The following is a 26826-nucleotide window of genomic DNA, read 5'->3' as shown; positions in this document are numbered from 1 at the left end:
GCCAAATAAATAATTAAAATCTTAAAAAAAAAAAAAAAAAGAAAGAAATGAAAACCATCCAAATGAGAGCAGAAGCCCTTTATTGAGAACTTGCTGGAGCAAGGGAGTCAGGTATCATCACTTGCATTTGGCAGAGAAAGGCAGGCAAGGGAATGGGAAAGCTTGACAGTAAAAAAAAAGGAAGGCTTCAGGTATTTTCTGACTGGAGGTTGTTGACTCGGGACTGCTGGAGGCAGGCTAACTAGAAGCAGGGTACCTTATGTGACTGATTTGGAGAGCATATTTGGCTTTCTTTGCTTGGTCCTCATTTGGAAGCTGGGGGCAAAAATCGGGAGGCTGGAAGTTGTTGACCAAATCCTGACCATTCTGGGCCAATTCCTATAGAGGCTGTGATTTCGATTCCTGGACTGCTTGCTGTAGAGTTTGTGGTTTGGTTTTCTGGGATGGTTGTTGCAGAGGTTGTGGTTTGGCTTCCTGAGCTTATGTGGGTCTGACCACTATCCATTGATATATTCAGTCTCTCATCCTAAAACTGATACGGCTGTACCAAAGAATATATACATTCAACATTTTGCCTAGTAACTTCAGTAAAAGTCGTATCAATTTATACGTCTACTAGTAATGCATGGTAATTTGCTCCAACACAGCAGGCTGTTCTTTTGAACTTTATTCATCTAATAGGTAAAAATTTCTATCACATTATGTCTTTGATTTGCATTTTTATAAGATTGAGCATCTTTTCATACATTTAAGACTCATTTGTGTTTCCTTTTTAGTGGACTATCTTTTCCTATGTTTTCCCCATTTTTATAGTAAATTGTTGGTCCCTTTTTCCTGTTGATTTGTGGGTACTTATTATATATAAAGGAATTTGGCCTTTTGAACATTAATAAAATTGTAAATATCTTTCCCGGACTGTTTTCCTTTGACCTTGTTTTTGATTTCTAAAATTTTTATGTAGCTAAATTTATCAGTCTTTTTCATTAATGGTTTCTAGGGTTTGTGTCCAAGAAGGCCTTATTTACTCTGAGATTAAAACAAAAACCAGGGGCGCCTGGGTGGCTCAGTCATTGAGCGTCTGCCTTCGGCTCAGGTCATGATCTCGGGGTCCTGGGATCAAGTCCCACATCGGGCTCCCTGCTCAGTGGGAGGCCTGCTTCTTCCTTTCCCACTCCCCCTGCTTGTGTTCCCTCTCTCGTTGTCTCTCTCTCTGTCAAATAAATAAATAAAATCTTAAAAAAAAACAAAAACCAAACCATGCCAAGTAGTTTTATTTCTTTAAGTACAATCTGGGGATACTATTTATTATTTAAAAGGTATCTTATTGTTTACTGAGAGGCGACTTGACAAAAGTATAATCAATCTTTTTTTAATTTTATTAATTTTATTTATTTTAAAGATTTTATTTATTTTTTGACAGAGAGACACAGCGAGAGAGGGAGCACAAGCAGGGGGAGCGGGAGAGGGAGAAGCAGGCTTCCCGCGGAGCAGGGAGCCCAACGCGGGGCTCGATCCCAGGACCCTGGGATCATGACCTGAGCTGAAGGCAGACACTTAACGACTGAGCCACCCAGGCACCCCAAAAGTATAATCAATCTTAAAATGCTCAGTGAAACCGAGGCTTCCCATCTTCAGCATTCTGAAGTATTCTCCAGGCTGGGAGGCCGTGGCGCAGAGGCTCACAGGTGCAACATTTGAAAAGTCCAGGAGCCAGAGTCCAAAAGTTTCCACAAAGCAAAAGATTCTGGTCTCCTTCAGAAGTCCCATCCCCTAACCCCCACGGCCTGTGTTTTCCTCCCCCCAAATTCCATGTCCAGGGCAAGTCCTCAGTTTACTGTTGAGAGAATCTCTTCCTGAAATCATTCATTGTCTTGGCCATCATTGGGGCAGTTTGCTGGGCGGGTGTCCTGCTGCTGACCACCACACCCCCTGTGGGCCCCGCTGGAGCTCAGGCTGTCAGAGCCCGGCTTCTCCGAGAAGAGGTTCAGACTGTCGCTCTGGCTGCTTCCTGGGGCAGGGTGGGGGCGGGGGGGGGGATGGTGCTGGCTTGATCCGCTGCTCCTCCTTATTTCAAACTTCTCCTGCTTCCTTTGAATATCAGAAGGGGGCTGGGCCACACAGCTGAAAAGGGTCAGCTTTGCCTGCCAGCCTTTGGGCTTATTGACAGGTGCAGATCCAATATTTGTTGTCAGTACTCCATAGCTGCGGCTCTCGGGCATCCCGAAGCTGCACGTATGGCTCCCACCATACCCCATGCTCTTTTGGACTTTCTTTCTTAACGTTTTGGTGACAATGAATTTTCCATAATTTATGTTTCTTCAACTAGTACATGATTGTATATTTATGCAGTATAGCTGATTGCCATAAAATCTCCAAAATGGATGGGCTCAAGAACAGAATGCGTGACTCCTCCCACCTCCAAGATTGATGTTGTTTTTAAGTACCTGGATGCGCGGTTTTCACAGGGTCGTCATCTTGTGCAGATAGGCACCCTTGGAACCAGAAAACATCTGCATCTTCAAATTCATTCTGCACCCAGGAAATCCAGCGGCTTCCTCTTCCTGGGGAACCAGTGCTTCTTGCTTTGGTTGGAAGGAGGACATCAACTCAAAGGCAGAAGTGGTCAGTAATTGGCCTGTCCTCTGGGTAATGGAAGGTCTGGCGACACTGGTAATGCATCAGTGGGGACCTCTTTCAGCTTGGCTAAAGGGGCTCTGGACGGCCGCAGCTTCTCTGACTTGCTTTTGTTCACCTTAGGTAACCTCTGGCCCGAGTCCAAGTTTTCACTAGTGCTTTTAGAATCATTTTTAAGTCACTTTTCTCCAAGTGCAGTAGCTGAAGTTTTCACGGTCATTTCCTTTTCCCTTTTTCTTCTGGGGCTAGTCATAGTATGCCTCCTAAGGCATGGTGGCTGCTTCCAATTCATCATGCAGATCAGCCTCCTCAATGTCAGGGAGGGAGTCCACTGGCTTTCTATCCAAATTAGAAGTTTTTATTTTCCCTTCCTGAGTCCTTGAGTTGTTAGAACTTTCTCTTTCACCTTGGGCAACAGACCTCTTGCCCACTTTCCTACATCTAAGCTGTCTAGACTTGGCTTGTTTTTGTCTGATTTGGTTTTCTGGGAGGCTTGTGCTTTTGCTTTTTAAGGCATCTGATGCAACCACCCACGGAGGTGAAAACTTAGGGATGCAGTGGCCCTCTTTCCTTCTTCCTTGACATCCTCACTGAGGCCGTATCTTTGTGTTGTCTCAGGACAGAGGCCTTGGGCTTTCCTCTCTGGAGAAGACCTGGTGTGATTTCTGGCTGATCAAAGCCTTGGACTTCTCACGTCCCTTGGTACCCACCAGGAATTTGTCCCTTTAGGAAGATTGGTGCCCCTTGCTTTGACTCACAGCCCCTTCCCCTTGGGGCCACCCAGGTGTCCTTCTTGCCTGAGGCCCCGTCTGTCCTGAGAGGCAGCAGAGTGGCCTTCTCCAGGCCTCTGGCATGCAACGTGGGCCTGTGGGGCATCTGTGCCTGTCCCCAGACAGCTCCTGGGGAGTAACCAGAAGATTCCTGCTCTGAGGACTAAACTGTAGCAAGTCTGTGGTTCTTCCTTGTCTCCGCTCACGACTGTGGGACACTGGGTGGGGCCTGTCAAGCTTGGAGGCTTTCCTGTGTTTTTTTCTGTCTGTGCTCAGGGCAGTCCGATGGGCTGCTGGACGCTTTGCAGGGGTGTGGGTAGTCTCCCTCCATTGCGGCCTCCAGAAGAGCGGTTCCAGGGCGCTTTGGGGAATCCTCTTCTCCAAGTAGGGCTCAGCGTCTGACCCACAGGAGTCAACTTCTTCCCCTGGGCCCCGGCCCCGGCAGGGCTGCGGATGTGCTGGTGCTGGGGCAGGCGAGTGACTGGCCTGCCCCTCGGGTCTCCGCGAGCATGGCTAGAGACCGGCCAGGCGGACGGGCTCTTCATATCTTGCCGCAGCTTCTTCGGGGGGAGGCTGGTGGGCAGGCACAGCCGCAGCTCCCGCACAGCTGGGTGCCCCGACTTCGCTGCCATCGCCCCGAGCCAGGCTTGCGTCGCGCCTCTGGCTGGGTGCGGGCCTGGCCCGGACTGGTGCTCCCAGGGGGAGCTAGGTCTGCAGTCTGGGTGCGCCCGACTCCCTGGCTTCTGCTCCTCGGGGTGCGGAGCCCCTGCAGCTGCAGCCCATGACGGAAGGAAGCCCCCTCACCAGATCCTGGCCTCAGAAGTATCCCACCCACCCTCCCCTTGGGGGCTGTGACCCGCGCGCGCCCCAATGAAATGAACTCCTGTGGGTGGTCCCTGGGCTGCCCCGCCCGCTCCGGCCCTGAGAATTAGCAGGAACCAATCAGCAGTGACCACCCTGGCACCCTGCGCCTGCTGTTGACCGTCTTAATTTTAACCTCAACTTAACCCAACAAAACGAGTTATATTTCCCCCATTTTATGGATGAGGAAACTGAGGCTTAGGGAGATCAAATTAACTTGCATGTGGTCACATCACAGAAAGAGGTGAAGCTGGAATCTGAATCTAAGTAGCTTAGGTCTAGGGTGAGCACTCACCTCTGATTGGTGGAGGAATTGAAGCCTGAAGACAGGAAGGATTAGTCTAAAGGAACAGTTTAGTCCCGTGAGGACGGTAATAGTCCCTACATTCGGCTTGCCTCCAAAGCAGTGTATGACACAGCCATCAAATAAATTCCTGAAGGAATGAATAGCCATTTGTTGTGACCACCTGAACATCCACAGTAGGGCCTGAGTCAAATCAGCCCAAGCACCCCCCTCCAACCCAATTATCCTTGAAGGCACTTACCCTTCTCTTAGAAGGACTACATTTTATTATTACTATTATTACCACTAAAAGTAATCACTTAATAGTCTTAAGATGGCAGCATTAATTACAGCTCCTTTGATTAGATCAGAACTGATTAGGTCCTCGTCAGATCTCCAGGAATGCACCTGGCCAGAACTCTTGCTCCAATCAAGAAAGTTCCATGGTCGCTCTTCCTTTATTTTTTTATATTTAAATTTTTTAATCTGTTGAAGAATTCTAGAGGTATACATTGTGAAGTATTATTATCAACTTTTCCCTCAATTCTTTCCAGTTGTCTTAACATTATTTACATAGTTTGTTTATATAGATGCCTATATTTCCCCCCATTATTCTAGGTTTTAAAGATATCTCAAGTCTTAGAATTTATTAGATTTAAGAATTCTTGGCAGTTATTGTTTTTGATATTCTCAGTAGCATCAACTGGCAGTTCTAATATCACATGAACACTTCCAAAATCACAAATCAAGTTTAAAGAAATGATAGGTAACAAAGAGAATAAATAAAATAAAAACAGCACATTCCCACAACCCAGATACACTAAGGTGTTAACCAAAGGTGAGTATATGGATAGACACTCTTCCAAATCCTTTTCTATGTGTGTATATACAGATATATGCACACACACACATGCTTTATCAAAATGAAATCATATTAAGTAGTGTTCTGTAACCAGCTAGTTCTCTAACCTGCATCATGCATTGTATCTGGTTGTTGTATCCCTCGCGTCTCTTTGAATCAGCACAACTTCCCTCACCCCCTACCTTCTCTATTGTTATTTTATTTTTAACAACACCGACTTGTTCAAGTTCAAGAAACCACGCGAATTGTTCTCTAGAACATCTCCCCTGCCAGATTTGTCTGATTGCTTCCTTGAGGTCTCATCTGCAGCTCTATCTCTGGTGAATGAGAAGTTGGTTCTAAAGGTTTGATGGATTTCAGTTAAATCCTTTATTTACCTCATAGGCGATACTGAGAACTTCACATTGTATACATCAGGGGACTGATAGTGCCTGTGACAGCAGTCTGATCTCCCTATCGTGCCGCTCTGTGGTAAACAGAAAGTAGCCTGTGTCAGCATGAGCTTTTGAAAAAAACACAAATACCGTAATTCCATAACCTAGTTCAGGGTTGAATAACAATGGGGTGGTATGGAACATCTCCTCTTTCAGTAGACTTTATACTTCTCTGAAATCCCAAATTCCATAACCAGTTCATACTCAGGATTAACAACAAATGCCTCCTCTCATGGAACACTGTTCTGGAGCATAGTTGATCAGTTCTGACTTCATATTAGATACAATAAAGGCCTTTCCTGGATCTGTAGACACTTTTTTGGTAGTTCTAGTGCTTTGTCAAGTTGTACAGCATTTGAAACTTAGGAAGTTTCCTAGTAGAAACAGGAGGTAATCAGGAAACAAACAAAAAACAAATTAGAACCTATGGGTATATATTCAAGCTTTTAAGTGAATATTAGATGCAGGGACTGTAAAATAGAACTATAATAAAAACATTTGAAAGAAGAAATGTGTCCTTTTTAACTGTTTGTTTTTGAGATGGAAAGCTTAATGCAAAATTTGGATCTTATTACAGAAATTGAAACGAGCTCATGCAAATTAATCTCCATTGCACCCGTAAAAGAGAAATTAAAAGCACTAATGTTGCATGTGGTATATATACAGTAACATTTCCTAAATAACTTCTGGGTCTAAAACTAGGGATGATATTCAATGCTTCCTTTTCCTCAGGCTACAGTATCATAGGATTCAATTTTGAATCTGATAATGGAGGCATTTTTGTTGCACAATTGCTCACAAAGGAAATGAAGGAAGAAGAAAACAGCCAGATCACTGAAGCAGAGACAAATGAGATACCGCAGTTAGATGTTCACTTCTGGACCTCCTTTCTTTGGTAGACAGAAATTAATTGAGCATCTAATTGTGTCCATTTCAGGGGCACACCATCTTTTACAGTTTAAATTGACCATGTGTTGGTGGCCCATTCTTAGTTTTTTAATTCAGAAGACAACTTCCTATGCTAATCTAGATTGACATGAATATAAAGATGTTACAGATCTGGTAAACTTTACACTCTTAATTAACAAATTCATGAGACCACATTCTGTGTTTCAAGTAATAGCACATCTTAAATATTTAGCATTAGATATTTGAATAGTATTTTCTTATACCTTTTTTCTATTCTTACTAAATTCTGAATTCCCATCAAACTCATTTCAAATAAAAAGTTGAAGTATTATTTCAAGGCCTGGAGCTTCCAAGTACAAGCTGTTTTGCTGTGTGCTTAGTAAGAAAGCCCTTTTGAAGCATCTTCATTACCAAACAGAATTCTAAGTCACTGAACCAAAGGGTGTCCCTCAATCCCCATTGTCTGCCATACACATTAGGACTATTTGCCAAACTTGGTGATTCCAGCCAAAAACCCCTAGATATACTCTTGACTGGAGTTGGGACAGCTACCATTTTCCAGGAATGTAATCAAACCCCTAGACAAGCTATTCTTTGAAGAATATGGTCAACATTGCCCAGATCAGCCTAGGATCCAGAGTTGCCTCCACCCTAAGAATGAGAGCTTTGCCTTCCTGTTCATCCTGCTCTACTGTGAGTTCCCCAGGTCAGTGGTTCACTGTTTAGGTGGCACTCCAAGGATTCTAACAGGAGTCTGAGGGAGGTAATTCTGACAGACCCTCCAGCTTAAGTTTAGTTGGGGTGGCTGTGAGACCCAAGCTGCTAGCTATGGATGGCAGACAATAAAACTCCTAGGTTTCTCTGCATCTGTGCATGTGAAGTGAGGTGAGGTGGGGTCTGGGGTCACGGGAGTGGGACGTGTGGTGTGGAGGAGGTACCTTCAGGTGCCTTTGTATGGATCTTTCCCTTCCAGTGAATGAGAACACTGCCCTGTACCCCATACCCCCCAAGGCTGGGGCAGAGAACCTGGATGTCAGAGGTGGTAGATGTAATCCCTTGGCCTAGAAATTTTCTGATCTGTGAACAGTTGAACCCAAGCTGAAGTTTTGTTTGCTTCTTACTTACCAACATTACATTTAAACAATTCAAAAGTATATGGATTGACCCTTAAATTGCTGTGCCCCCAGCCCCTTCCTCTACCCAGAGGTAATTACATACCTGGGTTTTTATTCCTTACTTTTTCTAAGAGTGAAAGATTGTGGCTGTGTATTTCTGTGACTTTTCACTTTACAACAGGTCTTAGAATTAGGTAGATCTACATATGCTGGAATAGAAAGATTTTTTAAGACATATTATTAAGTGAGGGGAAAAAGCAAGATGCCCAACAGTATAAACAAAATTATTCCATTTTTGTAAATTTTTAAAAAGTTGCGCATACGTATGTTGATATATTCATAATTCCTTTCTGAACCATTACATGAGAAATTAAAAATAGTGGATAGCATTAAGAGAGAATCTTGTCTTTTTAAACTGTTTGTACTATTTGAAGTTTTCCTTTGTTAAATTTAATTCAAGCTTGTATTTTAAACTTTCTTTCCCTGAGTAACAGTTTTTGGGGTGGGCAGTGAGTGGGTGGAGAGAAGATGCGATGTCTTCAGAATCTTTCCTCATCAGTGTATAAAGACCCACCTCATTCTTCTGACTGGTGCATTGCATTCCACCATGAGCTCATGCTGTGACTTATTTAACCATTAATGGACATTAATAGCCTGTTTCTATTTTTTTGCGAATACAAATAATGCTGTATTAAACATCCTTGAACATTAATCATCGTGCATACATGGACTATTTCTATAATATAGTATAACTGATCTTCTATAGTGTAAATTGCTGGGAGTGGAATTGCTGGGTCAACGAGTACGTGCATTTTTCATTTTGATAGATTTTGCCAATTTGCTCTATAAAAGGGTTGTACTAGTTTACATTTCCACAAGTCATGTCTGAGTACATGTTCTTTCATACCTTGCCAAGCTGTGGGTATTATCTGGATAACATTATTAAGATTCTGCATTTAAAGAAATTGGAGATTCTTACTGAAAGAAGCTTATTTTTGTCCAATGAAATGAAGAAATATTAACAATACTTAAGGTGCCTTCTTCAACTTTTATGTGCATGGACAATGATGACAAAACCAAAAAAAAAAAAAAAAAAAAGTCTACAGTAAAGGGACATGAAAGCCTTCTGGATGGTTTTGCATTTTCTTTTCTTCCCGGTAGTCCCGGGAGTCTCACCTGGTCTCCTGCAGACTGAGCTGCTCGTTACAGCCGAGTCATCAAGCACATAAAGGAGTGCTGGAGGCAGCCCAGCCCACAATGGGACCAGGCTCTGCCATCAGGCTGGTGAGCAGGCTCTCACGGGGGTGTGGGCGATAAGGAGCTCTTTCTCCCCACCATTTCCATTTTGAAGCACTCCAAAATGTTGCATGAAATGATTTCCATTTTCAGTCAGACCATTTGTTTTATATATCAGGGTAAAAAATTACTCAAATTATTTACATTCATTTTAGCCTTTTTTTCTCTACCTCTCCCCATTTGTTTTTGGCATTTTAAAACAGCCTTATTTGAGATATAATTAACATACCATGCAACTCACCCGAAGTATATTTACAGAGAGATACAACCATCACCACTGTAACTTCAGAACATTTTCACTACCCCAAAAAGAAATTGTGCCCCTTAAGTATTACCCATCCTCATTCCTCCATCCTCCTCTGCCCTCCCATCCCCTTTTCTTTTCTTCTTTTTTCTTTATTTTTTAGTGAGCTCTATGCCTAATATGAGGCTTGAACTCACGACCCCGAGATCAAGAGTCGCATGCTCCACCCACTGAACCAGCCAGGTGCCCCCCCATCCCCTTTTAAAAACCTCTCTCCCGGGGCGCCTGGGAGGCTCAGTCAGTTAAGCATCTGCTTTCAGCTCAGGTCATGATCCCAGGGTCCTTGGATGGAGCCCTGCCTGCCGGTCCCCCTGCTTGTGCTCTCTCTCTCTCTCTGACATATAAATAAAAAATCTGTAAAAAACAAACAAACAAAAAACAAAACCCAAAAACAACAAATATCTCTCCCAAGATCTTTTTCTATTCCCCTAATAAGTTTTCTGGCTCTACCCAGACTCATCTTCAGGAAATTCAGAGCTATCAGCCAAACCCAGTGCAGTGTGTGCGGTCCTAGGGAGCACAAGCAAAACACTCCTTAGCTAATTTTTCTCAGCATCCTACTCATAAGAGAACTTGTGCATCTGTGCCTGTTTAGATTAGGAAGAAGTGCATGCTTCCAGTGTGAAGGATGGAGAGACTCTGAAATACATGAACAAAGCAACTAACAGCTGTTGAGCACCCACCAATCACTGACCCTGCTATGGGCACAGCACCCCACAGTTTGCAAAACACTGTCCGGTTGGGAATGGCACTAGTCAGTGTCCAGGGAAGTCCCTCTGAGAATGGACATGGCTCTCATGGCTCTTGTAAGGGACACCATTCATGTGTTACTGTGTGAGGTCAGCTAAGAAAGCCTGTCTGGTAGCCACAATTGTTTGATTTTAGCAAATTTGGCACACGGATTTTGGCAAGTTAAAATAGCAGCTTCTCTCTAATCTGTGGTTAATGTGCAGGGGTGGGAGTGGAATTGATGAGGAGGGGGTGAATGCAGGGGAGGAAATGATGAGGGGAAGAGCACTGGATTCTGATCTCAACTCTGCAGGCTTCTGAGCAAATTCCTCATTTATCTGGATCTTGGGTTCCTGAGACTCAATGATCTCCCAGTACCTTCTAGACTCTTAAAATTCTGAATCAAAACCCCAAGCGTGAACTTGAGAATTTGTATATTTAGAAACATAGCCTATCACTTTTATTACTGCTTATTTAACAGGTGGTTATATTTTTATTTTGTAAACTTGGTTTGGACTGAGTTTTGTGATGACTGTCATCTTTATTATGGGAATAATTTGGAACTAACCTGGATTTCATGAAGCGCTTCTCCTCCTAATACACTAGATGGCACCAGAGGCAAGGCAAATCAAATTCCCCCAAAAAAGGCGGGGGAGGGAGGGTAGGTTTTGACTACCAAAGTCAAAGTTACTAAATATGGTAAATTCAAAAGGTTTCAGTCTTTATCAAGAATCGTTGTGTCAACATCTTCAGAAAGATGAGCAAACACTGCCAGTGTTAAACATCTTAATATCAGGATAGTCTTTCATTTTGTGTAGCAGCTTTCAAACTGTGACTGTGACCAACTGTAAGATATCTTAGATTAGGACCCAACACATATACACACATGCTAAAGCAACAGAAGTTCCACAGAGCAATCCTAAGCTTTCTTCCCTGTCACGAATTCTGAGACAATTCTCTTGCATTGAAGGGAAGCCTTGGGGGCATCGGCGGGGGGGGGGGGGGGGGGGGGTAAATGACACATTATCTGATGTATTTGATGGTGAGGAAAGTGATGAGGGGCCTTTAGAGGTGTGTTGGTGTTTCAAAATGAGCAATAGGTATACAGAAAAGTAACCAAGCTAAAAAAAATGAGGCAATTATTCATTCCAAGAAAAATAATGTACAGAAATGGAAAAGTACTTTCTGGTTCAGCAGTGAACATTGTTTACATGGTTACAATAATAGAACGACCGAATACTGGTATCACTGTAAGGGGAGGGGAGGGTGAAAAGTTGGATGACAGCTTAGTTCTCATCTACCTTAACAGGATGTGACTAGTTAATGCCTAATATTCATGTATCATGGAACACTGATATATTTAGAAACGTGGAGGTAAATATCAGAAGAAACAGCTAAAGTACCTAAGGTTGTTGCGTCTAGGGAGTGGGTGGGGGTGGGGTAGTGGAGTGGGGTAGAGACTATTGTTTTTCTTTAAGAATGTATAGTACTATTATTCAGCCTTAAAAAAGGGAAAAAAATTGGACACATACTACAACATGGATGAACCTTGATGACATTATGCCGAGTGAAATTAGCTAGACACCAAAGGTCAAATACTGAATGAGTCCACTTCCATGAGGGACCTAGTATAGGCCAATTCATAGAGACGGGAAATAAAATGGTGGTCGCCAGGGCTTAGGGGGTGGGGGTAGGGCATTACTGTTTAATGAATACAGAGTTTTAGTTGGGAGAGATAAAAAAGCTCTGAAGACGGATGGTGGTGATGGTGGCACAACAGTATAAATGTGCTTAATGCCACTCAACTATACACATAAACAGCTGAAATGCTACATTTCATCTTATGTATGTTTCAGCACACCAAAAAAGCAATGTAAGAAGAAAAATAATTTATGGTACTGTTTGAATTTTAAATAGCTGTACGCCCACTTTAATTTCATTACATTAATTTTTAGAAAGCTTTGGATGAATGAAAAGTTTTTGTATGTGTCGTGAGCGTGAGTGTTTGCACATAGATTTTATGATACCATGTGGGCCACTCAGGGGCCTTTTTTGCTTTTATCCAGTTCTTACCTGTATTCTTCTTAAAGATGTTAGGTAAGCTATTCTCAAGTCAGGGAGGTATTACTGAAAGTAGGTAATTTATGAATACATTTCAGGGGAATCTGAGATACCAGGTAACTAAATGTAGCACATGAACACTGAATAAATGTACAGATGCATCCAGTTTGAATAAGGACATTATTACGCAGGAATTTCCCTTTTCTGGCCTCTGTTACTCTCAGTGGATATTCTGGATGTTTGGCTGTGTAGTCACCTGCTGAATGGCTTACTGGAATTCCTCACCACATCTGTGCTGGGACTAGGTGGGACTCTTGAGTGAAGCGAAGATGTCGTAGCAGGTGAATACCTGTGATGTCAGAGCTGATTTCTAGCTCATGAGTTTCTCTTTACCATCGCTTTCCTTAACCTGGCCCAAATAGGAGTGTATATATCCGCTTCTTTGCAGTTAGGAGCAATAAAATGCCAATTAGCTTGGCCGTAAGAAGTTGACTAGCAAAGCGCAATTCTAATTTAAATCACCATACCTTCAGTTTACGATTGAGAAGACAGCTCTAAGAAGAAGACAATGGAAAATAACTTTATATATCCTTAGAGACGTCAAACTGCCTTCCAGCCTTTAAGTCATGCTTCTTGGTTTTGACAGGTTACATTTCCCTTCAACAGTTTATTGCTATAAAAAGAGTGTTCTAGCTCATTGTCATCCCATTTAAATTTTCCTTTTTGTTCACAGTGCGAGATGAGGACAGAAGCACGACGAAAAAATCTTCTTGTTTTGATTTTGCATTACTTAACACAAGAAGGGTATGTTACATTACAAATATTTACAGAGATGATTCCTCTCTTTCTCTGACCCCCACTTTTCCAGATACACACTTATCAAAATAGTTCATAGAATTTCTTTTTTAGAGCAGTTTTCTATTTATAGAAAAACTGAGCAGAAAGTATAGAGACCTCCCATCTATTGGGAATCGCCCCACCCCAGCCAGTCTCCCCTATTATTAACATCTTACATTGGCATGGAACATTTGTCACAACTGGAGAACCAATCTTGATACGTTATTGTTAGCTGACGTCCATAGTTTCCGTCAGGGTTTACTCTTGGGCGGTATAATTCCGTGAGCTTTGACAAATGCATAATGTATCCAGCATTGTAGTATCATATCCAATAGCTTCGCCCTAAAAATCCCTTGTGCTCTGCCTATCCCCGCCCCCATGTTCAGCAACCCAGACACATACTTTTATTGCCTCATTTACATAGATATTATTCCCATTACGCATTTGAAAACTTTAACAAAGCTACCCAGGTCCTGAGATACCTTCCCTTTCCCGTTCAGGTTTCAGGCCTATCAAATGAGATTCCTGGGGTCCCACTGCTGGGTATCTACACAGAAATAATGCTCTTATTCCTCAATTCTCCTTCCCTCAAAATATAGGTATCGCATTTACCTGATGACCTGTGCTTGACTCTCTTTTCTGGGTAATGCCATTCGATAACTGGCAGGGGAGGAAATTGCGAAGCATTTGAATTTGGCCACCTACCTGATTCAGAAGCGTGCAAGCCCTTACAATGAAGGCTGCCGGTGTTCTGGGTTTTGTGAGGAAGAGAGCTCATCCACTATTTACTTTCAAGTTTCCTTTCTTTCCAAGTTTCAGCCAGGAAGAAAATATTCGGGTTTCAGGCTTAGGGCTTGAACTTTCAAGTTAAAGCAGCAGTTCTCAACTGGGGTGATTTTACCCCTTGGAGGACATTTGGCAATGTCAGGAGATGTTTCTGACTGTTACAATGGCACCTAGTGGGGAGAGGGCAGGGATGCTGCTAAACATCCTTCAGTTCACGGGACAGCAACCCACAACAGAGTTATCCAGCCCCAAATGTCAACCGTGCCAAGACACTGTATCAGAAGGAACTGTGAAAACAAAAAGACAAACAAAGAGAAGTCAGCATAGTTTATCCCTTCTCCTACAGGGCTTACTGTGTATTTACAAAGCATGCATTTCCCCTTTCTGCCCCAAGATGGCCCCTTGCATCTCGAATTAATGAAAATTCTACTAGAGTTGATCATTTTCCTGAGACCCGCTGGTTAAAGTACTTATGAGTGGATCCTCAAGATGAAAAGTAAACTGTCAGAAAAGTAGACCTGCCTTTAACAAAATACTAAGAATTTATCCTCACAAAGAGGATAAATTATAGTGGATTGGAATAAACAAAAAGCTTTGTAGAGAAGGTGATGTGAGCTGGTCTTGAAAGATGTATAGAATACGGATAGACAGACATGATGGACGAGGATATTCTAGGCAGGCGCAGAGAGAAAGAAAAGAAAGAGAAGAAAGAAAGAAAGGAAGAAAGAAAGAAAGAAAGAAAGAGAAAAAGAAAGAAAGAAAGGGCACGACCTAAGTGGAACAATTAGGTAAACAGAAAGACCAGAGGTTGACTATCAATTGACACTTAAAATGTCTTTAAAATTAGCAAGGTCACTGGAAATAATCATGGCAACCTTGTTTAAGAAAGTTCAAGTTTCCAACTGCCCTGAATCTGGGGCAGGGAAGAGAGCATAATAAAGTTTTCTCCTACTTTCCCAGATTAGAATCAAACAGCAAGAACCTGTCCTGCAGCAGGAATTCTTAATCTGAGGTCCTTGGATGAAATTGTATGCTAACTTGTGCATATTTGCACACTTTTCAGGAGAGAGTCGTTGGTTTCAATAAGAAGTCAAGAGTTAAGATTAAGACCTGCAAAGTCTTTCCACTTTCAGAGGATTGTGAGACAAAGCATTTGTTTTTATTGCTAAGACCACTTAAATTGGACAGCCCTCCAACTGAACAGGTTAAAAATCTTTCCCTGGGGAAGATGGTGCTTACACCCACAGTCAGCTGCTAGGGTCATGTGTGACTGAAGAAAACTACCAGAAGTAATACATCCAAGCCGATGATGTCTTCTTATACCTCATTTCCCTCAGTGATATTGATCAACATAGTTTTGGAATTTCCTTCAGAACTCATGACCTACCCTTTTAAGCTGCAGCAAAATCATGGTGAATCTTGCCTCTTGGGGTTGAATTTGGGTTTATCAATTGCCCGATGTTATCTAAAACGATTGCTGGTGAATAAAGAGGCAATCAAGTTGGTCAAATCTTTAAGCTAAAAATGAGTAAAGGTAAAGCACAAGACATTTTCTTAGTTGATTTACTTATTTGACTTTTAAGCACTTCCAAAAACATTTTGAACCATGATGACATCAGTAGAGTAAGTACGTAGCTTCCCGAGGCAACTGTTTTGAAAAACACTATGTGCATATCCTCACGGTATGTGGGGCTCCTTACTCTATAGGCAAACCTCATGTATTCTAATTGTTATCTAATGTACTACTTACTATAAGCTTACTATTTGTATTGAACATCTTTAGACTTGTCATGCCTCTTTGCCGTTATTCATTTTACCCAGAGTTAATTCTTTTTTTCTTCCGTTTTTTTTTTTTTTTTCTTTTCTTCGTGAAATGGCCAGATATATTGATGCAGCCAATGCTTTGGAGCAAGAAACTAAACTGGGGTTACGACGCTTTGAAGTTTGTGACAACATTGACCTTGAAACTATTTTGATGGAATATGAGAGCTATTATTTTGTAAAATTTCAGAAATACCCCAAAATTGTCAAAAAGGCATCAGACACAGGTACATGGCTATTTTCTAGAAATAAGGTTTTCTCTCATCTTTAAGATTAGTGTTTCTTCCTCATTGTATTCCCAGATAGATGCTACCGCCACCCTCTACTGAAAGAATAGACTGGAAAGACTGTGTAGCCTCTATTAGGTCCTGTACAGACAATGTAAACGTGATTGTCTGGGCAGTGATGTCCCTATAGCCATGTTGGTATTTGTTCAAGGAATGTATGTTTTCGGACAAGGAAAGCAAGACCCCAGTGTATCACAGTTATTTTTTAGAAGACCAACATTACTTTCATTTCTTTAGAGATGGAAAGAGCTGTTGGAAGAGGATAAATGACAGAAGACTTCTTGTTGTTGTTGTTAGGAAGACCTATTATCTATCTTGAAAATAACATGAAAATGAGTATTGGTGAAGCTAATAGCTCATGTATAGATAATGAAATGCTTTTGAAAGCCATCAATCCAGATAATGATCAATATAATGCAAAGACCCAGTATAGGTTAGCAGTCAAGGAGGCTGGCTGGAGGAAAGATCTAAAGTGAAGGCCCTATGTTTTGTAGTAACATTAACTTAGACGTCTGTAAGTGGGGAAAGTAATTATAAACCAAGGGAGATCATTGTCCTATTTACAAGGCACTTGTTAAGCCACAGACTTTAACATTTCATGTGGGGACCAGGAAACCAAGAGGAATGTCAATTAAAAATAGCTGGGGCGAATCTCCTAGCTGGAAGGGATATTTTATCTGAGCTCCTTTCCAATGCAACGTTCAGAGCTCTAAGTCCTTGGCTGGTTGTTGGATCTGGGTTTTGGCAGACAAAGCACTGACGCCTAACCACTGGGCCACCAGGACTATCACTGACACGATCTAATTTCTAGATTGCTGGTTCTGATCTAACTTGGAACCATAGTCTCCTGGGATATTGGACACAATGTGTTTATTTTAAGGTAAACTGGCAGAGTACTGATAAATGTTCATGCAATCGCCCTGGTGTCCCAGAGATCACACAGCAAAATGTCAAGTTTATGAAAACTTGAAATGGTTCCTGTCACCTGGCCCACACTGACGCCGCCACCAGGTTCATGGTTTCCAACACGTTTCATAGCTGAGGGCTTTGGGGTCCTCCTCTGTGTGGAAATGCTCGGGAAACACGGGCTTCTTTCTCTTTGCTGGTAGTTTCACTTCTTTCTACATGAGAATAGCTTAAAGCTCCTGGATTCCACAAGGCTGTAGCACAAATTTTAAGAACAATGTGAAAGGACAAACATACCTGACAAATCACTTTCTCTTAAAAAATTAAATTCTTTCCCTTTCCTCCCACTATTTGTTTTGCCACAGCGGAAAATAATTTACCACCAAGAAGTGGAGGGAAGACCAGAAGGTAAAATGAATGGTAATTCATCTTGACCAACCCAACTCTAGGAGTTTGTGGGATCCCTTTCCAGAAGATTCTCCAGCTCAACTCCATGTTTGTCTACCAGCAATTGCAGACTATGATCATGTGACCTTGGTGGGCCCAACCATGGGTTCTCCTCATGTTACAGATGTCCAGGATATGGGTCACTGTCTGTTGGTTCTCCTGGTTTTATCACAAATAACTGCATTCATTGGTGCCCTTTCGAGGCTCTGTGCTATGAAGAGTACAGACCTTAGAGATGAAAAGGTCCAGGTTCAATTCCTGGCTCTGCTACTCACCAGCTTGGAGCAAGTTTCTGACACAAAGTGAGGTCCCCACACGTAGGGAGCACCCACACATGCTTCATGATAATATTCTTAATAATGCTCTACCTGAGGCTAACTTTGCTTTGTGCTATTCTTTAGGAACAGTTTTATTGTTTTGACCAAAGTGTTATCCTTTTACTTATAGTTTCCATAAAGCTAGTCAGACTCTGACAATGAATGATAACTACTTTTGAACAGAAACAGTGAGGAGCATTTTAAGAGGCCAGCTTCGGCATGCATTTGGATTCTGATTATTTTTCAGCCACATGCTCATACCTGGAACTTCCCCAGCATTCTCTACCTGGCAGAATGTTCCATGAGTGAATGTCTTCTGAGCACTTTGCTTCTCTTTAGGGATGGAGCTTGGCAGCTTGGGTGTCTTCAGCTCCTCTCTGAGTAAATGTTTGTACATGGCAAGCATAGAGGTCAGACAGCAAATGGTTGGAGTTAAGAAGGATAATTAGGAAATTAATGAACGCTGTTTGTTTATAATTTTATAATTGAAGATAGCTATTGAAATGAGAGGTTGTGTCATGAGACTTGCTATTAACAAATGAAAGTACCTTCTCCTAATTTGGGCATCTCACACCAGAGAGCAAGCTCCCAGGTTACAGATTTGCAGATGACCCAGTGGAGGAATGGTTATTTAATGTGATGGATAACAGAATTAGGATGCCAAAAAATCTTGACAATTTGGAAGATGGGCTCGAAATAACAAGATGAAATTTAACAAAATAAGGTGTAAGCTTTAACTAAAGATTAAGACAAATAGCTCCCTCATTACAAAATCAGAGACCCAGAAATTTGAGTTAACAACAGACGCAGTGGGAACTCAACAACGTGATGTGATTGCCAATGTGGTCTTGGGCCGCAATGATAGAAATACAGTATCCACAAAATAGGAGGTGACTCTATTGTGGTCAGAAGACAGTGGACAAAGGAAAAAATGACCAGGATGAGGATGAATTTGGGAGCCAGGTAACCTTAAAAATGACTGGAGCAGCTGGTGATGTTTAGCTTGAAGAATGGAAGACTTGGGGAGGAGGTGCCCCTAGAACAACATGGTACCAGACTTCACTCTTTAAAGAAGGCTGAGCTTTCTTTGTAGAATTCCATAGGGCACACCTGGAAGTGGCAACTAGAGTTACAGTGGGGTGAATTTGGTTCCATATTAGGAAGAATTTTACAATTGTTAGAGCTGATGGGAAATGAATTGTACTGCTTTGCACTTTAAGCATTTGTCTTTGATAGTGTTAAAGCAAATCTGTGAATCACTTGCCTCTAAAGGGAAATCAAAGAGGGGAAGCAGACTCCCAGTTCCCTGCCAGCCCCGCAATGATGTTAGGCAAGTTTAACTATATATATATGACCTCACTTCATTTAAATCAATGCTATTCATAAGAGTTTGCACTTGTAAAATGTTTGGTATTCATTTCATAGATATTTCATTTTTGTGCCAGCAAAAGGCCTGAGGGACAGGCATTTTTATTCCTAATTTACAGGTGAAAAACAAATGCTGTCTACCTCTTATGACACTCACTCCAGTGGGTCAACACTGGGGTCACTGTGTATGGACATTGGTGGTGTTATTGGTGTGGGTGGTCTTGCTGGCCACACACCTATGTGTTTATATTAGACACAAACAACTTTTTCTTTCCCACAAAGAAATGGAGAAATAGCTGCTCTCTGAGACCCAGTAGAACATGGGAGAAATGCTTCCAGTGAAACTCTCGCAAACACATCTCACATGTAAGGACAAAGGAACTGAGAAAACCAAACAGCTTCTGATGTGGGAGTTCATGCTGTGCCCCTCAAGCAGTCCTGCTTCTCTCTAATGTTATCTCCTATCTAACAATATTCCAATCCTGAATTTTTAGGTCTCATGGACAGGACCTCGTGAACAAATTTATTTTACTTTTGCACTGATGTATATAACATATATATGCAGTCAAACACATATATACACATATATATGCAGTCAAACACACATATATACATATATATGCAGTCAAACACATATATACTCTTGTAAGTGCCACCACCCCAGCAACCCCCCAGCAGGCTCCCTTCCCAACCAATACTCCCCATGGCCACCAGAGGTAGCCACTATCTGACTTCCAGCCCATCAATTTGTTTTGCTTTAAGTGAACAATATTTGGTGAGCATTTGTTTTGCAAATATGAAGATCTGTGACAAAAGAGATGAGGTAAGGTTTGCTTCCGTTCCACAAGTCCCCTCTAGGTACACCCAGCACACTGGATCAAAACCACTGGCAAATCCCTAGGCTTTCTCCTTCATCCCCACAACCTGTCCCCTGGTCTGCATACTGTTCTTTAAGGAAGATGAGAAGCAACGTTGGAGAAATGCTTGCAAAGCCATGTGTTCTTGAGAATACAGAGCTATGTGCAGAAGGGCTGGAGACAGGTGGCATGAGGGAAAATGAAGAGGAGGTCAGGGGCCTCCGGGGGGAGGTGGATCCTCTAGCCTAGTCTTGGAGGAACCCAAGGGGTAGACTGGATCCAGTCAGAGCCAAAATGGATGGGGTGGGAGGGCAGTGAAGATGGAAGGGCCCAACTGTGGTACGCCTGCCTATCTTTCTAGAACTCTTTCTTTAAAATGTGCTACACAAGTTGTTTAGTTACCTTAAATTAAGTGGTTAGAATAATTCCCTCCAAGGTCTTTGTTCCCTCCCCTAGGGTGATGAGCGACAGTTGTCAAAATCTTCCCAAGATCAGTCAGCAGAGGCCACGGTCCAGAACCACAGTGGGGAAGTCAGGGGATGTCAAATCCCTCCATAAGGAGCATCCTAAACAGGTCTGGACAGCTTTGCTTGGCATTGATAAAATTGCAGGTGGCTGAGAAATAGCTCCAAGAAAAAAGTCACATTTATTTATTTAAGGACAATGTTTTTAAAATGCTGTGTGATTTTGTTAAATTGTAGATTTTCTTCTGGATTAAAACCACAGGCAAATCTCTAGTCTTCCTAATGTTTTTTAATTTGAGTGGGAGGTCTCCTTCCTCCCCCTAGCCTTTCCTCTGGTCAGAGTGCTGGGTGACAGGCTTTGAGGGGTTAGCCCTGGGCCCAGTCAAAGCAGGGGGGCTGGTTGCTACAATGCTCAATCATCCCATTTGCGGTAACTGTAGGTGGCAAGTCTTCCTGTCCCAAAGCACATCCCCGGGCTCCTTAGATTAGGCCAGGGATAGTCTCAGGAATGACTGGGTTTCTCCAAAGCACACATGGTTGGTCCCCACTCCGGACCTCCACACTGGACATCTTGGATATAGGGTGGGCAGCAAGAGGAGAGAGCCCAGCAGGTGGGTGAGATCAATGGCTCCTGACTCAGGGGATCCATAACTAGAACCTCCCTGGGTTGGGACAAACATACCAGGTTTCAGAGGAAAGAGAACCAATTGAAATTGAGAAAAGGAATGGGAAGACTGGATGTCAGAGATGCCCAGTGGGAGAGAAAGGAGTAATCATGAAACTCAATTGTCAGAAGGAATCTCTCACTCTCAAAGAGGTTGTATAGCTCTGGCCAGTGTAGTCTGACTCAGGTGGAAGGGAGGTGAAGGTGGGGCAAGAGAATTCCACAGGTGGCTGGCTGACTATTGACTCTGCTCCAGCTCCAAACTCAGCCACTCGCAGCGTCAAACACCTCTGGTCACAGGAGAAAAGCCAGAGTGGGTTTGGGTTGAGGCACCGTGGTTTCCTCCACTGGAAAAGCTCCTTGGAGCCATGGCTTCCAGCGACAGCTCTTCCCACATGGCGCAGGCAGCCAGCGAACTCATCTAGTTGGGACTGCACAGAAGTGGCACATGGGGTTCCCATCTACTGAACTGATACCCAGTGTGTGATTTGGGACGATGGAATTGGCAGTTTCTACCAGCCTCTGTAACTTGCTTTCCATGGCTGACTTCCCGCTGGCTTCCTCTTTCTTCAGGAGGCTGTCACTAATTCTCACGTGGAGAGTGCTGACTTTGGCTTGAGTATATCAGGAATCAACAAAGGCAGTGGAGAAGAAAACGTCCGCCCACAAAAAGTAAGTGGAATTCATGAACCTAGCACCAAAAGGGGAAATCCCTTTTCTTTCTAAAAATGAAAATTAAAAAATGTTACTGTTGTCACATAGAAAAGCTAATATAGAATGGTCAGAGCCTGGCTATGAGGTGGGCTGAGAAGAACACTGGGGGAGGATTAGAGCCCTGGGGTTCTGGTCTGAAACTCCTTTCTGGATGAATGGTCTTGAAGGAACTCCCCATCTCTAAGAAGCTCTGTCCCCCTATTTGTAAACTCAGGGGTTTGGAAGAGATGGCTTCTAACGTCACTGTCAGCTTGGACATCCTGTGATTGAAACGGTAAATGCTGGTGTTCTGCGTTATTGAAGGAGTTACGGCGGCGTCCTCATCCTTCTCCTCCCTGCCTGTGCTGGTTGACCTGTGATGGCACCCGGTCTCCCTGGGGCTGTGGCTCTAGGCTTAACTGTCATTTCACGTGAACCGTGAAACCTCAGTTCAAATAGGGTGGATCTTGTCCCTAATAGATATCTCTACCCCTTTCATAATGAACCTCGTGTCTTGATTCATAAATAAGAGCTGCTCAAATAGAAAAGACTGATTGGGTAGATGTAGGCAAAAAGCAGATTAACACATGTCCTTTGGAGATGCGAAGAAGCAGTATCAACATCAACAGGTTTCTCTTGATTATAACTTCAGGGGCTGTATTTCTTGTAAGAGCCATCTCTCTTTCTTTGGGCAAGTTCTCAGACTACAGGACTTCAGATTTACCTCCGGCCGGCTCTTCTTGGGTAAACGAGACTCTGGCTGTGTGTGCTTGGAGGGGAAGCTGGGAGCCTTTCCCTGGAAATGAAGGGAGCTCTCATTGGCCTGAACTGGCTCCTTGGGAGGGCCTCAATTATACAGGTAATCGCTGGAGATGATGCATTCAGATCAGTGCCTCCCTCGGAGAAATACTTCCCAGTTCACCTCTGCCACTTTCATTGTGTTTTCAGCCACTTTGGCCTAGTAATTTTGTGGCCCTAGTTTCTCCCGTGAACATCTCACGTTGATATGAATGTTGTCTCTGATCAGGTCACAAGGAAGGGACTATTTAACCCAGCACTTAACCTTTGAAGGAGTCTGGTTATAAGTTCTCTTTCCAGCAGAAGTGTCCTCAGGGTTAAAATGTAGATGGTTTTCTTCCTAGCACTACAAATGTTCATAAACTGAACAAGGGTATATGGCCAGGGGCCCATCTCCAAAATGGGTCTATCAATGCTATGTTAGGGCCCCTAGCTTCGGGGTTCCTGAGCCCCCCTACAAATTTAGTAGGCATGGTGTTCTTAAAGGCACTAGTCAGATTGCCTAGGTTCAAAACCCTGCTCAGACTTACCCAGCTGTGTGACCTTGGGAAAGTTGTTCAATCTTGCCAAGCCTCATTTCTCTTATTTAGAAAATGGAAATAATCAGTGTCTGCTTTAAATATCATGAATGGAGAGTGTTAGCATAGTGCCCGGCGTATAACATGCACTCAGTAAGTGCTGCCGACTGCTGCCATTATTCGTTTTCTGCACGCATCCTTCCTTCTTCCTTCTGCCTGTGGGGAAGTCAAGGGGGCGCTGGGAGGAGTATGGGAGACAGATATCTGGGTTTGAATCCTGGCCTTAAGCCACTTGTTAGATGGGACTCTACTGAGTGGAGAACGTACATGATAGTTAGTAAGTGGGAGCTATCGTTACTCTTACGCCAATGAGTTCTTCCTGTGTGGGGGATGTTTCCCAGGACCAGACAACGTAGGGGAGGCAGACCTGTAAGCAAGCAGAGGGCGTTGTGTCAGAAAAATGCTTGTGAATTTTCATTCAAACCAACTTCATTCTGAAGAGTTTATTTGCAACTTAAGCTTTTTTTCCTAGAGTGCCCAACTTGAAGAAATCGTCTCGTTTATGATTAGTGCAGGTTCTTTTTAAAGCCTCACATTAAGTTTGCCCTACATACCAGGATACATAAATGTGTCTTGATTGACTGAAGTTGAGCAATTAGGGATAGTCTTCCCCCATGTTTTAATGGTGGAAATAACCATTACTCCCTTTCAGGGCCAAATCATTGACTTCCGAGGGCTGCTCACAGATGCCATCAAAGGAGCAACCAGCGAACTTGGCCTGAACAGCTTTGACTGTAACCCCGACCCCTCAGTAAGTGGCTAAGATGTGACATTCATCTGGCAAACTACCAACATCTAGATGAACTTCAGAAATATAATTTTGAGTCCAGAGAAACCTTGAGATCAAATTGAAGGTCACAGCAACCTGCCACCACTTATGTCACCGAGATCCACGCCCCGTTTTGCTTTCTAAATTATGAGCAATATTGTAACGTAAAGCTTTCTGTTCCTATCGTCAGGAACGATTGTTGAAACCTCTGAGTGCATTTATTGGCATGAATAGTGAGATGCGAGAATTGGCAGCCGTGGTGAGCCGGGTAAGATCTGATATTCAATTCACAAATTTACGGAGGTGGATTGGGGCTCCTGGAACATTGTGGGCTGCTTCTTTTATTAATAACAATAAATATGATCATTTATTTATAAAGTGCCCCCACTTGCAAAGGCACTCATATTGTTTAGAGGCACAATAATGCATGATAAATAAATTATAGAATCATAAAATTACAATACAAAAAGCCCACCATCTCACTACAGAGGCCAAGAAAACCAAAAGGGAAAAAGACTTAGAAAGGAAGGGACAGGTGAAAGGTTTTAGAGCAGAGCCAAGAGTTAAGGAAAGAAAGCCTCTTAGAGAAGGAAAGAGCATGCCTGTGTCTTGTTTAAACAGTCGAAGTCTAGAAACAGAGATGTTGGGAGTCTGATGATTTCATAATTGGAAATTTTCATGAAAAACAAGATTAGCAGGAAAGAGCTTATCATCTGGACTACTGATTTTTAAGCTTACCCTCCAGAATTTATTTTAATTTCTTCTTTTTTTAGAAAATTTAAATTCAATTAGCCAACATATAGTACATCATTACTTTTAGATGTAGAGTTCAGTAATTCATCAGTTGCATATAACACCCAGTGCTCATCACATCACGTGCTCTCCTTACTGCCCGTCACCATTATCCCATCCCCCCACCCACCTCCCTACCCTCCAGAATTTAAAAACAGTGAAGTCTCATGGTTAACGACTGGAATCAGCTCTGGGATCAGTTGAGCTGGATTTGATTTCTACATCCTTCTCTTTCTAGCCATGTGACTTTGAGCAAGTTCCTTGGAAACAGAATAGATTCCTGAGTTATAGGGTACTTATCTGATATCCAGCAATCTCATATTTAATGAAAGACTGAAACCCAAGCAGACTCAGAGAGATGTTTAATATGCTCCAAAAAATGCACAGATATTCTGCAGTAATTAAGGGTTCCCTAGCTCTGGCTGTTCAGTTCAGCCGCTGTTACTGCCCCTATTAGGTATCGAGCATGTGCTGGGGGCTAGAAACACAAAATGAATGAATCAGACACAGTCCTTGCCTATAAAAGTCTTTCATCCCATGGGTAAGGTGCACTTGGAGAACATAAAGGAGGGGTATTTTGTGCCAAAGGGTAGGGAAAGCATTAGGAAAGAAGATACATAAGAAATAGGCACATGAAAATGCACAAGAGGAAAGGTGGAGGGTTCTGGACCAAACAACATACCTGGAAATTGTACAGCTTTGAGCTGAATGAGCCACAAGGAGTGGTGGGGAAGGGGGCTGCAGAGAGAGGCCAAGTAAGGGGCATAGTGAGCACTAGCCCAGGGCTGGAAGTGGCCTGTAGGACATGGGAAATCTTTGAAAAGTGTCCATTGGGAGAATGGGATACTCAAATGTGCTTTTAGTCTGTCCTAATGACAGTGTGGTGGCTGGATATCAAAGAAATGGAGATGAGGAGACCAGCTCCCAAGTTATTACTAGTGAGAGAGGATGAGGTCTGAGCCAGGCTGTGGTAATTAGGATGCAAAGGAGAGCAGAGAAAAAAAAATTTTAATGCCCTTAAAAATCAATAGTCTCGTTACTGTTTCTGCAAAAAGACATGACTAGTGATGACAGAGTTATAGAGTAGAAGTGGCCCAAAATGATTCCACCCAGCATCTTTTCTACAATACCATGGGAAGTAGTCATCCAGTCTCTGCTTGAATGCTTACAGTGATGGGGAGATCACCACCTCATGACTGATAACTTTTGTTGCTATAAGGAGGAACTTCCTATTGGGAAATTAAACACTGCTCTGTGGAACTCAATGTCAGCTCTAGACGAGGGCAAGAAATGTCAGCTCTAGACGAGGGAAATTAAACACTGCTCTGTGGAACTCAATGTCAGCTCTAGACGAGGCAAGAAATGATCTATGGATGCTTTGAATTCCATGGTAGATGAATCCCCACTCTGTGCCAAGCTTTTCCTAAGAAAGTGTGGTAATAAGAATGTGAGTGGGTGGTGGGCTATCCTGCAGATCCACAATCTAAATACGGGGCGTTCTCCCAAGATTTTGGAAGACGGAGTCCTTTCTCTGTCGCTGTATCAATGGATCATGCCTATTACGCACCACCAAAATCACTCTTATGAATATTTTCGCTAATAAAAGTGGTCAGTCATGGTGGAGGGGTTATGGGAGGATGGGGGACAGGGATGGGGATATAACATCTCACCAACATTGAAAAAGCATATTTTTAAAAAAATTTTTTAAATTTTATTTATTTATTTTATTTATTTTTAAAGATTTTATTTATTTATTTGACAGAGAGACAGCGAGAGAGGGAACACAAACAGGGGGAGTGGGAGAGGGAGAAGCAGGCTTCCTGCCGAGCAGGGAACCCGATGTGGGGCTCCATCCCAGGACCCTGGGATCAAGACCTGTGCCGAAGGCAGACGCTTAACGACTGAGCCACCCAGGCGCTCCCAAAAACATATTTTTATATTTTGAACGATGTGTATGTATTATTTAAAAATTAGATAAATATAGGGGCACCTGGGTGGCTTAATCAGCTAAGTGTCCACTCTCGGTTTTGGCTCAGGTCATGATCTCAGGGTCATGAGATTGAGCCCTGCGGTGAGCTCCGCACTCAGCTGGGAGTCTGCTTGAAGATTCTCTCTCTCTGCCCCTCCTTCCATTCAGGTGCACACACACTCTCTCTCAAATAAACAAATAGATCTTTAAAAAAA

General features: G+C 42.8%; 1 protein-coding gene across 2 annotated transcripts in view; it reads left to right on the top strand.

Annotated features, from left to right (window-relative positions):
• The window catches only part of KATNAL2 (katanin catalytic subunit A1 like 2), a 66277-nt gene that overhangs the window by 13514 nt on the left and 25937 nt on the right, over positions 1-26826 (top strand). Inside the window, exons 3-9 of one of the 2 annotated variants that reach the window (XM_032422772.1) lie at positions 12992-13062; positions 15763-15929; positions 17261-17303; positions 20341-20458; positions 21586-21684; positions 23734-23832; positions 24041-24118. In XM_032422772.1, the coding sequence (XP_032278663.1) occupies positions 12992-13062; positions 15763-15929; positions 17261-17303; positions 20341-20458; positions 21586-21684; positions 23734-23832; positions 24041-24118 (675 nt within the window). Of the gene's footprint in view, positions 1-12991; positions 13063-15762; positions 15930-17260; positions 17304-20340; positions 20459-21585; positions 21685-23733; positions 23833-24040; positions 24119-26826 lie in introns of those variants that run through there. The other variant, XM_032422773.1, reaches the window with a different exon arrangement.

This window comes from Phoca vitulina, unplaced genomic scaffold, assembly GCF_004348235.1.
Source record: "Phoca vitulina isolate PV1807 unplaced genomic scaffold, GSC_HSeal_1.0 scaffold27, whole genome shotgun sequence".
Lineage (NCBI taxonomy): Eukaryota > Metazoa > Chordata > Mammalia > Carnivora > Phocidae > Phoca > Phoca vitulina.
The sequence above is the reverse complement of the archived record's forward strand: the minus strand, read 5'-3'. Positions and strand labels throughout refer to the sequence as shown.